Genomic DNA, 16,783 nt, shown 5'->3' with positions numbered 1-16,783 from the left:
CTTTCAAGTTTTGAGTCTGAAACTGACAGACGCTTAACAAAATTCACCTGAACTGGTCCATCATCAGCCAAAGTGCTGAATAAAGTCTGACAGGACAGTACCGGTTGCTGTGTAGTGACAATAATAGCAACCCTTATGGTGAGGATAAAAATTATATAAAAGAACATAAGATAATGTGATGTAATAAAATACTTCCCTGCTTTAACAAATGTTCATTCATTCATCAAACAGTACTTTTAAACAACAGCTCAGATTTTTTGGATAAACTGCGCTGATCACAATTTTATACACGCACACACATACATACACACATCCTTACATAAAGACAGATATTTGTACATGTACTCGCATAATTACACACATATTTTTCTCTTTGTATTGTATAAGTTGCAAAGATGTGAGTAATAGCGTGGTACTATATTTAAGAGAGATATTAGATTAGGTGAAAGATCAAATTGTATTGATCACATTAGTACCTTAGTCCTTTTTTGGGCAGAGTGTTTCTGTCAAGAGTCATGCTGTTAAAGCAGAGAGAACAACACAGTGAGATTTTAGGGACAAACGCATACACACAGAGGGATCACACAAATTTAACATCTTAAGATGCACTGAAAATGTTCATTCAAATTTCCCCTGCATCTCATATTGGTTAAACTTCATACAACTTAGTATAACTTCATGAACTTCATAAACTTAATACATCATAAGGACCACAGCAATTATGAAAACTTAATCAAAACTGATAAAATCAGAACATTGACTCTACACTCTCTGGCCACTTATTAGAAACCTCTCCTTTGTAGCTTCAGCTTGCTGGTGTAATGTTACAGACTGTAGCTCATCTGTTGATGGCTATTTTGTGGTGCACTATCCAGATAGTATCTGGTCAACAGCAGTTCTGTGTTTAGAAACAGGGGGGGTGAGTAGAAGTACAAGGTAGGTGTTTCTAATTAAGTGGCCAGGGAGCAGAAGTACAAGGTAGGTGTTTCTGATAAAGCGGCCAGTGAGTAGAAGTAGAAGGTAGGTGTTTCTGATAAAGTGGCCAGTGAGTAGAAGTAGAAGGTAGGTGTTTCTGATAAAGTGGCCAGTGAGTAGAAGTAGAAGGTAGGTGTTTCTGATAAAGTGGCCAGTGAGTAGAAGTACAAGGTAGCTGTTTGTAATAAAGTGGCCAGTGAGTGGAAGTACAAATTATGTGTTTCTAATAAAGGTGTCAATAAAGATACTGGCACAATAGGTTGCTATTCAATTAGCTAGTTATTATTATGCAATATAAACAGTTACTATATACTGATTGCCTATTAACATATTATCATATGATCATACTGCCCAAGCTTATTAAAACGTAGGAGGTCTAATAAAGTGGCCAGTGAGCATATAACATAACCACAACAAACAAAGACTGTAAATAAGAGCACATGATTTAATATCAGTATTTTTGAAACCACAGTTATCTTTAATCTCCACACTCATGCACACACAGCAGGCTGAATGAAGTTTAGAGTGCTCAGGTTGAACTCACCCTTCTGAGAGTGTGGATTTAACACTGCCAGTGCGTGTGACTTTGGGAGTGTGATGGTGATGATGGGGGATGGGTAGGTCTATGGACTCGGAGCTGGTGTGTAAGCTGGTCAGACTCTGGCAGCTCAGTGTTTCTTTACTCCCGGCTGAGGAGCTGCTGAGGGTGGGGGGCCAGGGACGGGCATTCGAGGGCAGGGAGAGGGCGGAGGCAGGGCTGGAGGCAGGTGAATCCATGCCAGGCTCTGGTGTCCGGCCCCCGCTGTGCCCACTGTGTCCCCCTAAGCTGCTGCCCAGGCTGCCCGTGCCTGAGGAGGGTGAGTCCAGGCTGGGCTGGCGGGCGAGCGTGGCATGGGGGCTCCCCAAAGCAGATGGGCATTTACCAGAGTCAGGTGTCCCAGGAGAACTGGGCTTACTGCTTGCCTTACTCCCAAACAACCTATAGGAGACAGACAGAGAGAGAGAGAGAGAGAGAGAGAGAGAGAGAGAGAGAGAGAGAGAGAAAAGAGAAAGTGGGAGAGTGGTAGAGGAGAAAAACAGAGGGAGGGATAGAGAGGGAAAGAGAGAAATACAGAACAATAAGCAAATACACATTGCATTAAAAGTTCACAAACAGAGAGGAGGATAGAGAAAAGAGAAAGAGAGAAAAAGAGAGAATAGGGAAAGAAATAAAGGGAGAAGAAATAGAGAGAGAGAGAGAGAGAGAGAGAGAGAGAGAGAGAGAGGTGTTTTATGTTCGTAATCTGTTCGCTTCCTTTAATCTTTATTTACCATTTTCTCACAGTTGCCAATTAATATTTAACTGCGTATGAGTCACTTAATCTGTGAGTCACTATCTATCTTTATTAATTATTATGTTGGCAGATTGTGCTTTGGCAGTATTGTAATTAAAGGCTTATAAACAGAACTGAATAGAAAGAGAGAGAGAGAGAGAGAGAGAATCATACAGACTGCACTGCATATTATAATATGGAAATATTATATAATATTATAATATATGGAAAATAAACTGCAAAAAGTCAACTTTAAATTCTTTTTATGGCGTCACATAAAAACAATTCTATTTAAACCGTTTTTATGATGATACAAAAAAAAAACCACCTATATACCCTTTCACACTGAAGTTCTAAGGAGCAAGGTTAGCCAATCAGAAGAGAGCTTATTAGCATATATCAGCCTTAAAGACACAGTAACAAAAACAACCTGTTTAATTCTAAGGGATAAAGAGAGGTTGGAAATGGAAAAATCCATCCATTTTGTAAGCCGCTTCTCCATCAGGGTCGAGGGGGGAAATGAAAAAATATCCAGTAGAAATTAATTACGACATAAAACCAAGCAAATGTTAAAAATGTGGACATCAGGGGAAAAAAATAAAATAGAAGTAAAATGTTGGCTACATTATTGCATTAAGGCCTGCAGGTTGCACTGCAGGTTGGTGGAGAATAAGCCTCCAACACCTGTTAGCTACATTAGCTCTAATGTAAAACTAAATAAACAAATTTGAAACCAAGCATGTCTTGGCTCATCGACTAGATGTGAGATAGAAGGAAAAGATTTTCACCAAACTGATGTTTTAAAATCATTCCATTCAGGATTCTGAAGCATCAGAGATGAGCTATATCATTAATATGTAAATGATGAATTTCTCATCTTACAGCCTAGGTAATGCTGAATAATGCCAGTAAAACCACACTGGGCTGCATGTCAAGCACATAAATCATCAAATCCCATGTGAAATGGTGTACTTTAACAGGTAGCAGCCTGCAGTGTAATGCTCAAATCAATCCACACCTCGCCGCACAGCTGGAGCTGCATGCAAACACTCACTTAAACAGCACAGACTAATGAGACACGAACCAAAAGCGCTGGAAACACTCTTCCCCTGTCAGCTTCAATCACGCACACAGCCCCACACCTGATCTGAATGATAAATTGTCTGCAGGAGTGCACAGTGACCATCAGGGGGCGGCATTAATCCCAGAATTGCTAAAGCTTTGAGAGACGAGAGATGCTCTGATTGAAGTTCTGCTGTAACGACATTAAGTGGAAAATCTGTGTTCATTTAGTCACACTCTCATCAGAGAGATACAGACGACAGACCCAAAGAGAGAGGGAGAGAGAGGGGGGGGTGGGAAGAGAGAGAGAGAGAGAGAGAGAGAGAGAGAGAGAGAGAGAGAGATGATGTTGAAGAAAAGAGGCAGAGGGATACATAAGGGTGACAAAGAAAGATGAAAGATGGGAAAGATAAATGGGGAATAAAAAAAGAGATAGGTGAGTAGAGAAGAATGGGAGAACGAGCGAGAAAGATGAATAGAAAGGACAGAAAGTGAGAGCAAGAGTGGATGAAAAAAGAGGGAAGCAAGAAGAAAAGCAGAAAGAATGAGAAGAAGGAAGGAAGAGGAGGGGAGAGAAAGCAAGAGGGAAAGTGGATGTGAAAAAGAAAGTAAAGGAAGGAAGGACAGAGGGGGAGAAAGAGATGGAGAGAGAAGATGGAAGGAGTGAAAGGGGCAAAGGACAAAGGGAGAGGGAGAAAAAAAAGAGTAAAGAGGGACAGAACAAGAGAGATGATACAAAATGAGAGAGGAGGTGAGAAAAAAGGCAAAGAGTGTGGAGAAAAAGGGAAGGAGGGAGAAGGAGAGATGAGAGAGATATAGGGGATGGAAAAGGAAAAAAGACAAAAATAAAGGAGCAAAATAGCAATACAGAAACAGAGGAAAAAAAGAGGGAGGTAAAGCAGGAGAAAAAGAGAGGGAGGAGGAAGCAGAGAGAAGGAGAGAGAGTGAAGATGCTAAGATATAAGGGAGGGGATGGAAAGGAGAAGAAAGCAAGATTGAGAGTAGAAAGAAGGAAAGAGCAGGGGGAGAGAGAATGAAAGAATAATAAGAAAAAGATGAGAGGTAGAAATGAGCACAGGGAGACACAGGGAAAGGGCCAGAGAGAGAGAGAGAGAGAGAGAGAGACAGACAGACATAATAAACTCTTCTATAAACCACTCCTCCCTCTCTCTCTCTCTCTCTCTCTCTCTCTCTCTCTCCATGTCTGAAGCAGCAGACAGACGCTCATCATCATCACATTCCCACTTTTACTGGTCAAGAGGTCAAAACACTCCATGAGTCAGCCAGAGCATGAAAAACAACCTCTCCCTCTCTCTGTCCATCTTTCTTTCTTCGCCCACTATCTGTCTCCATCTGTTTTTTTTTCATTCTCCATTTTCCTGTTTGGCGTGTTCCTGCTGCTGGAGCTATGAGGCTAATGTTGCAAACAAACACTAAAAGTCAATAGTCACCCAAGTCTTTCTTGTAAATACTTAAACTTTAAATGTAAATACTTTAAACCTTCTCTTAACCTTCTCAAACTGCAGGTCTTTACTAAGGTCACTCAGACTTGTCAGTGTGGTTTAGTATGACTTACTGTGGACTATATAAACAAACAGAACTTCACTGTGTAGCTCAACGCTGCAGGGTAGCTATTTTATAGAGCTGCTGCGCTGGATTCCGCCTGCCTCACAGAATCTGATTCTGTGCCGGATTGCGACTGCCCCACAGACCCCATGCGCTCACATCACACAGGCGTATAGATGGTAGACGGCAATCAAGATCTCTACTTCTATGTAAACATCTATCTTCAGCTTGGAATTTTGAGATTAACAGTTGTTGGGGGGCCTATCCCAGCAGTCATCGGGCGGAAGGCAGGATTCACCCTGGACAGGTTGCCAGTCCATCACAACACGTCCAACACGACAGACAGACAGACAGACAGACAGACAGACAGTCACTCACACAATCACATTCAGGGGCAATTTCCAATTGGCCTGACAGCATATCCAATTGGGCTGACTGCATGTCTTTAGACTGTGGGAGGAAACCGAAGAACCTGGAGGAAACCCATGCAGACACGGGGAGAACATGCAAACTCCACACAGAGAGGACCCTGATCTCCCTGCCGGGGAATCGAACCCAGGCCCTCCTCACTGTGAGGCGACAGTGCTACTCACTACGCCACCGTGCCGCCCTCCAGCAGTCATCGTGTGGACGGCAGGATTCACCCTGGACAGGTTGCCAGTCCATCGCAGGGCATATATTATTATTATTATTATTGTTGTTGTTGTTGTTGTTATTGTTGTTGTTATTGTTATTATTATTATGTGTAAAGTGAGCCCATGTGAAGGGGGCTACTATGCCCTAAACCGCATCACCTCGTCAAGTCTGTACAACTTTGAAAAAGACCTGGAAATAGACCTGAAAGTTTTGAACGTGTATTTACAAAAAAATATTTGGCTGACTACTGACTTCTAGTGTTTGTTAGCAATGTTAGCCTCATATTCCAGCACTAATCTAAAGAAGGAAAATTTGGACACAGTCAGTCTTGGCTGACTGACTTATATACTTATACATATATTCCTTTAATGAAGTCTAACCCACCTTTGTCCATGCTAAAACAAAGCCAGCAAACCTGTTCCAGACTGCATGTGCATATTTGACCCTAATGACCCGTGTAGTACAAAACACTGCATGTTTCTCACCTGCGGAAGGTGGGTGAAGCAATGTCTGGGTACTTTGACCCAGGCTGTCTCAGTCCTGACGACGTTGGGCTGGATTTTGGGGACGTCGACAGTGCTGCCCCCTCCTGGTCAGATACTGCTACTTTCTCTTTATCTGTCTGGTTTACAGTGACTGGGCTCGAACGTCCTGATCCAACTTTCCCTCCGTCTCTCCTCTTAGAGCCTCCTGAAACCCCGCCTCCAGCTCCTCCACTGACTCCACCCCCAGTCCCTCCCCCTCCTGCTGACTTTCCACTAACATTGGAGTCGATACTGCTGGAGCTTGAGCGGTAGCCACTCCTTGCCACCCCTCCAATTCCACTGGATGATTTGGCCGGCCGAGGAAGGGAGCGATACTGAAACGTGACTTTTGACCCCCCAACGCCCAGCAGGACGCCATCGTCTTGGGGCTGGCATTCATCCAGGCTCGTTTTTCTCCCGGCTCCACCTTTCCCCATGCCTGCAGATTTGGGCATTTTTCCCAAAGTAGCTGAGCCGCTACCCAGCGTAGCACCGCTGGCCGTGACTAGTGGCCCCGAAGGACCTGGAATCTTCTTAAATCCAAAAGATCCCACAGCAGGAGGCCGGCCAATACCAGACGGGGGCTTCTTGCCTTCGTCCCCACTGCTTTTGCCCGCATCTGAGGGGGAGCGCTGGATGCTGGGGGATTTACATGGCGATTTGCCTTTCTCTGAAGCTTTAGCATCGTCTGTTTTACCTGTTAAAACATAGATATTCATTTTTATAAAGCTAGTAATGCAAAAACAATGCAGTTCTCAATCCCAGTGGTCATCTAACCTCTATTTCAGATTCAGGACTGTTGTGTATTGGTTGAGTAAGATCTCTGTTACAAGAATCTGTCCTCTCTCCTTCTAATAGTGGGGGCATCTGTAAGAATTTGAGGTTAGGGCCAGCCACTGTCACTGCATTAGCGGTAACGTTAAGTAAGTCTGGAAAGACAATGAAGCTTCACTTTGAGGAAGCATGTACTAGCCTTTAACTTCTTAGACCAATCACATTAGGCGATAGGGGGAGACCTAGCTGTAGTCCTGAAAAAACTGTAGTCCTTTTTAAAATTATTTTTAAAAATAAGTATTTAGGCTTTTTTACATAATAGGAGTTTTAAGAAAGAATTTAAAGAGTTTTAGTCTAGGTTTTTTATGTTTTAATGAAAGTTTATGTGTGCCCAACTGTTCAAAGCTGTGTTTGCTGGTCATGTACAGGGTAGAATTGTTGACTTCTGCTCAAAATTAGCTAAAACCAGCAACGAAATTAAATGTTCAGTCATTTATTTTAATAAAATAAAAGTCTGAACTTATTCAGTAGGTATATGTGTGTGTGGATTGAGCAGGCAGAGAAGATCCTGGTAACAATGGCTGTAGTCTTTTAGGGTGGAACAACCAGATTTTCCTGCTAATTTGCAAATACTATGACCACCCAATAAATCATTATCTGTGGGACACAATGATGTAGAGCCAAGTAGTGCTGTGAGGCAGCCAAAACTGAGCAGTATGACAATACTCTTTCATACGGCTCAGCTAAATCACACAGTGACAGTGAAAGTGAGCCAATTTCTCACAAAAAACAAAGCAAAGCTAGCAAAGCAGAATCTCAGCAGGCGGCACAGAGCCTCACAGAGCTGCACTAACCACTTAAACTTTTCAAAGTCAGATGAAGAACTTAGGATGCAGTTGCAGTTCTCAAGCAATCATATCTGCTCTTCTCAAAAATTCTTCTGGAGTTTTTCTGCCCTTAGCTTTTTTAAGAGGTCTGAAATATTGTGAAAAGCATTCAATAAATAAAACTGAACTGAAAAAGCAAACAGGTTGAGGTGAGGCTGTGAAAGATGAACAGCTGTAGATGATTAAAAAATAACAGAGGAAGCTGGAGAACATCAAGAATGAAGTTCTAATTAAAATAATATCCAAAATAAACTTCTGAGACAAATAATATACAGAATGAAATTCTAATAAAATTAACATCCAGAATATTATGTGTATATGTGTGTGTGTGTGTGTGTGTGTGTGTTACCTGTAGTTTTGATGGAGGTAGTGGCGGTGGTGCTTTTGGTCCGTGGGGGAGTGATGCCAGCCTGGGCACTCATGCCCCTCCTCCACGAGCCTGTGTGTGCTGCAGAAGAGTGTGTTGCAGGTGTGTGTGATGAACCCTTCTGCCCACCCTCCTCCCCCTGTGTCGAGGAAGAGGATGTAGGTTTCCATCTAGAGGAAGAGTCCATGGCCTCCATTTCTTCATCAACCTTCTTCAGCTCTTCAGCTCCAGTCCAGCTGCTGTCATTCTGATCACAGTGCCTGTCTTTGTGGGACTGTAAAGTATAATACACATTTTAATTCTCTGTTAAGGCCCATCATTTCAAATCTATTTGGTCAAAAGGACTGAGTATGTGAGCAATGGTAGGGTGCAGAATAGTGCAGGGAATCCTAAAAGAAAACATCTTTCATAACACAGCTTTGGTGTTCATCGTACTCATAACTGGTGTTTCAAAAATGTAGTAAGGTAAACTTTGTCTATTCAAGAACCAAAAAGAACAATGGCTGTTGATTCTCAAGCTAATGAAAATGTTAGTGACACAGTGCATCCACGTTCACTAGCATAAATGAAATATACACAAAATTTTTTTTTTTTTTTAATGTTTTCTACTCATTGGCAGTGTGAAAATCAAGTAGCCACATGACTCTGTACTCTCACATGATTCATACCAGGATTTGCTATCCCTATAAACATTACAGACATACTGTGGTAAACTGGCATTACCTCCAGCACCACCCCATGTAAAAATAATCATGTCTCAATTAAGAAACAAATTCAAGTGTTTAAACATATTTTTTAGGACATAGACTTCTTCTTCCAACCATAATGACTTTCAGTGTCTGGAAAATCTAAATTCAGTAAAGAGGCACCAAACTCTACACACACAAACACGCACACACATTCTCAGCACTCTTTCAGGCTTCCCACCTGACAGATGGTCTAACTTCTCTCACCAGGCAAAGAGATAAGTTCAAAACTTAAAATCTGTTGTGTCCTACTGCACACATAGCTATATATATATCTGATCGTGTGTATCTGTGTGTATCTGGACCTGTGCTCCTTTGCTCTTGCGGGTGGAGACTGTGGAATATGCTGGAGTGTTCAGGTCATCTGTGCTGATGTTGTCCAGATTATCACTCAAACCACTGCTGACCGAACTACTGTCATCCCAACTACAGAGAGAGAGAGAGAGAGAGATAAAATGAACAAATTTAAACAGAGATCTGTATGTCCTGCTTGAATGCTCGTACACATGAATATATCCCAATTTTGTGCTTTAAATTTTTCAAAATTTTTCATTTTTATTTCAAGGTATGAATGGAAAAATCTAGTTTTTCATGAGTATTTATAATAAAGTTATTGTCTACATTATGACTGAAAAGAACTATAATGCAACTGAACTGAAAAGTGGTCATAATTCATTTACTAACTCATATACATTGATGATGATGTAAATACATCTGTATAATCAACACTGAAAAAATGTGAAATTTCAAAAGGTGTTTATAATATAAAGAAATTGTTGAGAAAAAAACCAAAACAAAACAATATGTATTAATAAAAGAAGCAGTACTGAACATCAACAGCACAAAATGACTCTGCAGGCTGCCATAAGAACGATGTTGAATGACATCATCCATGAAACTATGCATGAATCCACTTTACTATGGCTTATTTCAGGCCATCATAAGTTTAGAGGAGAGTGAGGCATGACTTTCTGACTTTTGCCTAATCAATTTTAATTTATTAATTCACATATGTGTGTGTGTGTGTGTGTGTATGTATGTATGTGTGTGTGTGTGTGTGTGTGTATATATATATATATATATATATATATATATATATATATATATATATAGCTTGGTTTACTTTCACTGTGAATTATTTACATGCTACAAAATGGTCCTTTACTTTGGTCACCTACAGATTAAATGTAGGAGTAAATTCTGGGAGTGTCATGACTCAGTAATGTAAAACACACTTAGAATGAACAAAGATACATTTATGGTACATGAACAGTTTTCAGGGTGAATCTGGAGAGACATTTTTCTGACTGCTGTGAATATGCACAGATGATGTTATAGGAATATGAGAAGACAACAAAAGTACATTTCACTTGAATCTGTTTGACTAAACAAAAAAGCAAGATTTAACATTACAGAGTTTATTATTTAAGATTCTAAAAGATCATAAACCAAATTTATACAGAGAGAGAGAGAGAGAAAGAGAGAGAAAGGAGTGAGCTAAATACAGGCCTCAAGGCTGGTTCCCAGGCCAACAAACACATACATACGTCATCATGAAATAATCCTACCAGACTCACTGCTCATAAAAATAAAAGTGTGCAAACACTCTCCAAATCCTACTTCCTAAAAATAAGCAAACTTTCATTACATTTCTGAAATTCGCCATCTTCCTATTGATTCAGATGCACTATTTATCACCTGTGTGTTTAATTTGACTTTGCCTCAGCCTCAGCCTCTGTTTAATTCCTCGTTAATGTGCTATTGATCCTGCAGTGCATCTCATCCACCACACCATTTCTATCTATTAGCTTGAGAGCGTCTGCTGATCACGGTGAAGTGAAGAGAGAGTATCTGATAATTTTGATCTGAAATGCACAACAAGAGTCCTACAGTATGCCTGACAGTGTTAGACCAATTCAACTGACCTCCACCCACAAATGTCTTATTTTATAGCTACTGCTACGAGGTTGGACAGGCTTTACAGAACGTTACTGGCAGAGAATAGGTATTGTGATATAAACGAGTTGTGAGCTACAGTTTCTCATTAGGTTGAATGAATGTTACTCTAAATGTAGGTATTGTGATATAAACTGGAATTGTACTGAACTTTCAGATACAGAATACCAATTCATGCAGGGGTGCAGTCACTCCAAACAATGGAGAGACAGATAAAGACATTGAAGAAGCTTCCATAATTTCTGAACTCTTCTGAACCCTTTTCAGACCATTTATAGTACCTCAGTGTCTATGAGCTCAACCACATCAGTCTGAATCTCACCACACTACACCCACTCTCTCTCTCTCTCTCTCTCTCTCAGCCTTGCCAAATATATAAGTGCGAGGGATGGAATTTTTTCACACTTAATTAACACGCTTCAGACATTGTGCTTATGTTCACATATTTGGTGTATAGTTATACGGTTTGCTTCTTTATCTTTAGCACTGCAGCTACTAGGGTAATGTAGCTACCAAGTAATGGAAGCTTATACTCCCAACAATTAGCAGTGCTAATTAGTGCTAACTGCATATTTACATCATCACGCACTTGCCTAAAACTGTGTCTAGCTGTTAAGTAATCTCAAATAGATTTTCTTATGTTGTTTCTGACAATCTATAGCATATCTATAAGCATGGATAAAGGTATGTTAGCATAGCTAAAAAGAGTAGCAGCAGTCATCTTGAAGCCTCAATTCTGTCCATACATTGGGTTATTTTTATCCTTCCATTTGAGTAAGAGGGAACTTTAACAAGGGACAAAAGGGAATTTTTGGTACATTTTTTATTCAATCTTTCCTTTAAGTAAATCTAACCTGCCTTTTTTTTTTTCAATGCTAGCATCTCCATGCTAACAGAGCTGGCACCTTGCTACTCAAAAGTGTTCCCAACTGTATGCGGTTTTCTGTTGATAAAATATATACAACTGTATGTAAGATTTAACGCTCACTATGAATGGTTCCTTTACTTTCTTAGAGAGAAAAATGAATGGGTAATGACTTGAAATAAAATTATATAAAAGAAAATGTAGCAATCTGCTTTTACTAATCTCATCTTTTCTTTGTTTTGACACAGAAATGTCATGTTTAGCACAAGCATTTAATTTACATTCACAGTTGCAAGTTACAACAGCTCAGAGGAAAAGGCACAAATGATGAGATTTATTAGAGTTTATGAAGGAATGTTTTAAATTATATTGTTTAGAAAAATAGCCAGACTTGGCAAGTATCCTTATCAAAACCTGCTTGCAGTGGCCGTCATTAATGTGAAATGCCTAATAGACTTTGGCACTGCTGTCAGATTGCTCCCTCATTCTGTGCATCCCAGCTAAATTGAATTCCACAGCACTTCTAGTAATTCCTCCATTTTCAGCATTCACACCATGTCAGCGACAGTGACCTACAAAGCTGGATAGGTAGCAGAATAAATGAAAAGAGTCAATGTTATTACATTCTATCAGATTTTATTAAGCATCATTTTCTTGTGGGAAAATTTCTCCTGCTCCATTTATATTTGGTGCCACTGTAAGTGAGTTTACTTGCTCTGTTTTTAAAGAGAAGCTAGCCTGCTCTAGGGACCAATGCTCACAGTGAGTTACTGATTTACTGCAACTGAACATAGCCACTGAATCTTAATATCAACTCCAGTTCTCATGCTCTATGAATCATACACACAATTCTAAAGCAATAAGCCATGTTACAATGATTTGCCTGTGTTTAAACGGTCTTAGGCATGATATAAAATGTAGAAAAAACAGTGTCCTACAGTGGACTACTGCTTTTATGAAACAGCCACAAAATGCAATGCGATAAAATGCACCAGTGTTCAATAAATGATTAAGTGTATTATTATTAATAATCATAATATACAGTTCTTCCACCAAGCAGCGTAACTTGCTTTGATTGCCAAGCAACACAACAGTCATAGATTATTCCTATTAGGACTCTTTGAAACTCTTTGAAATTACTTACTGCATTGACACATTGAGGTATATGCATATCAAGAATTTTACAATAGCTTTGAAAGCCAAGTTTGGGCTTACATATCTCAGCTATGGTGTGAAAACTCAAACACTTGTTTTTCTGTTTAGAGAAATATTTTCTCAAGTCTGCAGCTGGTCCTCAGTCAGGTGTGGTATTGACTCAGGTTGTTCTGGTGTTTTGATATTCGCAGCTTCAGAAGAGTGTTAAATGAAGCTTAGCACTTAGAGAGGCAGAGCTAAGAGATGTTTCTACAACAAGTCACACAAATCGATAAAGCTACAAACACGCCTTCGTTCCCACTAATAGCATCCTGTCACGTGTCCTCAGCCCGGTTCCCAGCTGGAGACATGTTTGAGGGTTTTTTTTTCCCTCTCAATTGCTTCAGTTTCTACCTCAGCAGTTGTAGCAGCCCCCGTTTCCCCTCCCACTGTGAATGGTTAACTGGCAAACATCTCAGTGAGTCAGCACTATTTCAGTTCAGGTGGGTGTAGTGTGTCAGCGGGACTTTTTTGGTTTTGTTTGCTGGCAGCAGCCTCTTTGCTTGGGTCACCTTGAAAGCAAGTGTCTTCTCAGTGTTACCATTCCTGAAAAAAAGGGGATCAGTGGAGCCTCAAGGAGGTTCACTGAAGACAGCCCTGCCTCTTGGACTTGGGAGATAAGACTATACCTACACACTTTGCTTTTTCTTCAGGAAGGATAAGGATCATTAATGATCTTTAATGGCCTCCCATAAATTGAGTTGTCATGGCTACCAATTTGCACTGTGATGATTAATCTTGGCATCCAGTTATCAGTGTCTATGCAACAAGCATTTGATAGGTATATAGTTTGTTGTACTACCAAGGCAAATAAAGTAAGTGCCTATCATATTTCTGTGCTTTGCATTCCTTTTATCTCCTTTCAGTCTCACCATTCACCACCAAATACCGTAATTCTCCAGCAAATACTATCATTTTCCCACAAACGCCACCAGCATCATAACCACTGAACACATCATTCTATAATAAATACCACCATTATCCTACAATCAAAAGAAGTTTCTATCAAACACCATCATTCCACTCCAAACACCATCATCATCCAGAAAGCACCACCGTTCTCCAACAATGTACAGAATTCTCCATCAAACTCCAACATTCTCCACTAAGCACCATTTTCCCCCAACAAATACTATCATGCAACAAATACTATCACTGATATCGCAGATCATTGTATTATGAATAGGGTGAAACATTCAAGAGACAGGCACTCAAATTTGTCAGTGTTTGCTAGTGATTGGCGTGAGTTGAGCCTTTTTCTAATCAGTCTTCCTGAAGTCGCTTCCAATTATAATAAATTGCTTTACAGCTCCATCTCAATCAAATTGCTACATCTGCATGGTTCATTTTCATACTGTCTTTCTTCCCATTGTCATTCATTTGAAGGAGTACATTCCATTCTCTTGACGAACATAATCTTTCAAAATATTATTCTAATTAATGATAGCGTGTAATAATGCATGATTAATTATGCCAATGTGTAATGAGCAAAATTACATTTTGACTTCTTGTTATGCACAGACTATTCACAGCTGGCAGTTATTATTATTTATTTATTATTTATTTAAGTACTGTATGTGGCAGTATCCCAGAAACATGCATGTGCATTGATATTTCAGTACAACTGGGTTACAATATTAAATACATAGTTCAGTCAGAAATGCTAATGATTCTAACAGTGAACAAAAGTCAGTACCAGTCAACCTCAAGTCACTGTTAGCTGTGCTACCTTATTTTTCTTTAACACAACATAATACAAAATGTCAATAAACTGCATGACTATTACTGCACATAATATTTTATGTTTAATGCCCACTTTAGTAGAACCCCAGCTCCACTTTTCTGTTCTACTGTTACAGACCGTAGCATATTGGTTGATGCACAGTTTATCTTAGCTCTATCTTTATGGTAATTTTCTGACCATATAGTGCTTCTTGGCTTGATACATTCAGGTGGTGGATCACTCTCAATTTAGCAGTGACACTGATTGGTCAACAGGCAACAGAATTCAGGCCACAGAAAAAAGGTAGTTTCTCTCAAGAACCTTACAATTCAATGTCTTTCAATGGAAACTACTGAATCATCTATAGCATTTTTTGGCACGGTCATATTTAAAAGTGTTTATGATAGGAATACCTGATAAAATGGTCAATTATAGCAAGTACAAGGTAGGTGAACCTAATATTGCCAACATTGTATAAATAATAAATGAAGTATGTATTATATATATGTGCCTGCAGCCACGCCCTGAGTGGTCAGGGAGTTGAGCTGTCCTGCATATGGTAGATTTCTCCATCAGTCCTCATATGTGATGGAACTGACAGACAGCAGGTCCCTGAGGAATAAGTCATGTCTCCAAATTGTCTCTTTCTCTCTCCATATCTCTCTATTCGTCTCTAGTCTTTCCCTCTCTCTTTCTCTCTCTCTCTCTCTTCAGCCCTACCGTCAGAAATAGCTCGGAGTTACGGCTCCAATCTCACCAACAAGCCCTAAAGAACTCTCCAGAAACCAGCAATGCTCTCAACCCTCCCACATTTATGCATATGAGCTATGAGACACGTAATTATAGTCCTAGAAATATTTCTGTTTGGTTTACTGACACACCTGTGCTTGAATACTTCATGTATTTGTTTATGTAGACTTTCTTATGTTTTTTTTTTATTGAAAATGAAAGCACTTTCATGAAGAGTGTGGAAGAGCACCAACATGCACTTGACTTTTATAGCACTGACTTTTTATAGTCGTCTCCGTTCAGCCATGCAGTAATGCCCTCATACAATATTCAGCACTGGGAAAGCAGCACAAAGAACAAGAACTGGATAAATAGGGACATTCATTTTTTATAGTTGATGGAAATGTTAGATTTTTGGGCCTGTAACAACATATGTAATACACTACTAAATGGATTAAAGACACAGAATAAAATTTATGGGGAAATAGGGCTCATTTCTATAAAGTCTATTCCAAAATAAATCATATCTTATTTAACACATACATATATGTATATACATATGCACATATTGTGCTTTGAAAATATAGGAATCAGCTAAAATGCAAAAGTGCATTTGTTGTATTGTTTTTTATTATATTGCTTTCTTTAGTGTGGTATATGTAATACATTTACAGGTAATATACCTTTATTATCAACTGCTTCACATATACAGCTTTATTCTCAAACATGATCTGTTAAGGGTTTGAAATTGTCTTACTACAACAGTTTGCAATCATCTAACCTCATTTGCTAATATCCTACTTCAAAAATATTCATGAGCACAGAGCATACACATGGCCAAGTGCCAAATATTCAAGACATGACTAATAAATTAAGAAAAATAAAAGAAGGTTCGTAAGACCAGTGCAGTCCAAAACAGCTTTCAAAATGACATCTAAAGAAACGGCATGTAAAATCCCATAATCCTATCCATCACAAAGAAATTTCACCATCTAGCATAGGATTAGCCTTCACACTTTTCAGCACTGACACAAACACAGAGAACCTCTAATTGGCTGCCATTTAAAAGAAGCTGGCTAGCACTCAGCCCAGTCTATCCATAATATAATCCAACCTAAAACCCATCAAACCATAATTCTCTCAAAATTACACAGCAGAACAGAAGCCTGCTCTAACAACACTGATCACTCGGCTGTTGAACTCTTCTGGGTTCAGAGCCTTTACTATAACTTTACTGGCATTAAAGCTTCTGATGACTGGGCTGTTGGAAAAGCCACCGGGTTTGTCATGATCAAACACCTGAGGAACACTCATTAACAAGAAAGCTGAGGGTGGAGCCAGACTCACCTAAGTGTAGCTGATGCTATCTGAGTCTGGGAGGGTTAAGCCTGGCTGGATGTTTTGTGTCGCTTCTCCCAGAGAGAAGAGAAAGAAGAAGGAGTGTAGCCCACCTGCACAGCTGCTTA

At 39.7% G+C, this 16,783-nt stretch overlaps 1 protein-coding gene across 8 annotated transcripts in view; it reads right to left on the bottom strand.

The window, feature by feature from the left end:
- The window catches only part of nav3 (neuron navigator 3), a 366,751-nt gene that overhangs the window by 39,973 nt on the left and 309,995 nt on the right, over positions 1-16,783 (bottom strand). For all 8 annotated transcript variants that reach the window (XM_037540025.1, XM_037540035.1, XM_037540009.1 and 5 more), the window contains 5 exons: positions 9,156-9,276; positions 8,087-8,378; positions 6,038-6,773; positions 1,520-1,954; positions 477-518 (listed from right to left, as the gene is read on the bottom strand). In XM_037540025.1, the coding sequence (XP_037395922.1) occupies positions 477-518; positions 1,520-1,954; positions 6,038-6,773; positions 8,087-8,378; positions 9,156-9,276 (1,626 nt within the window). The remainder of the gene's footprint in view (positions 1-476; positions 519-1,519; positions 1,955-6,037; positions 6,774-8,086; positions 8,379-9,155; positions 9,277-16,783) is intronic.

Source organism: Pygocentrus nattereri, chromosome 1 (genome assembly GCF_015220715.1).
Source record: "Pygocentrus nattereri isolate fPygNat1 chromosome 1, fPygNat1.pri, whole genome shotgun sequence".
Lineage (NCBI taxonomy): Eukaryota > Metazoa > Chordata > Actinopteri > Characiformes > Serrasalmidae > Pygocentrus > Pygocentrus nattereri.
This window is presented reverse-complemented; position numbering and strand designations above follow the sequence as displayed.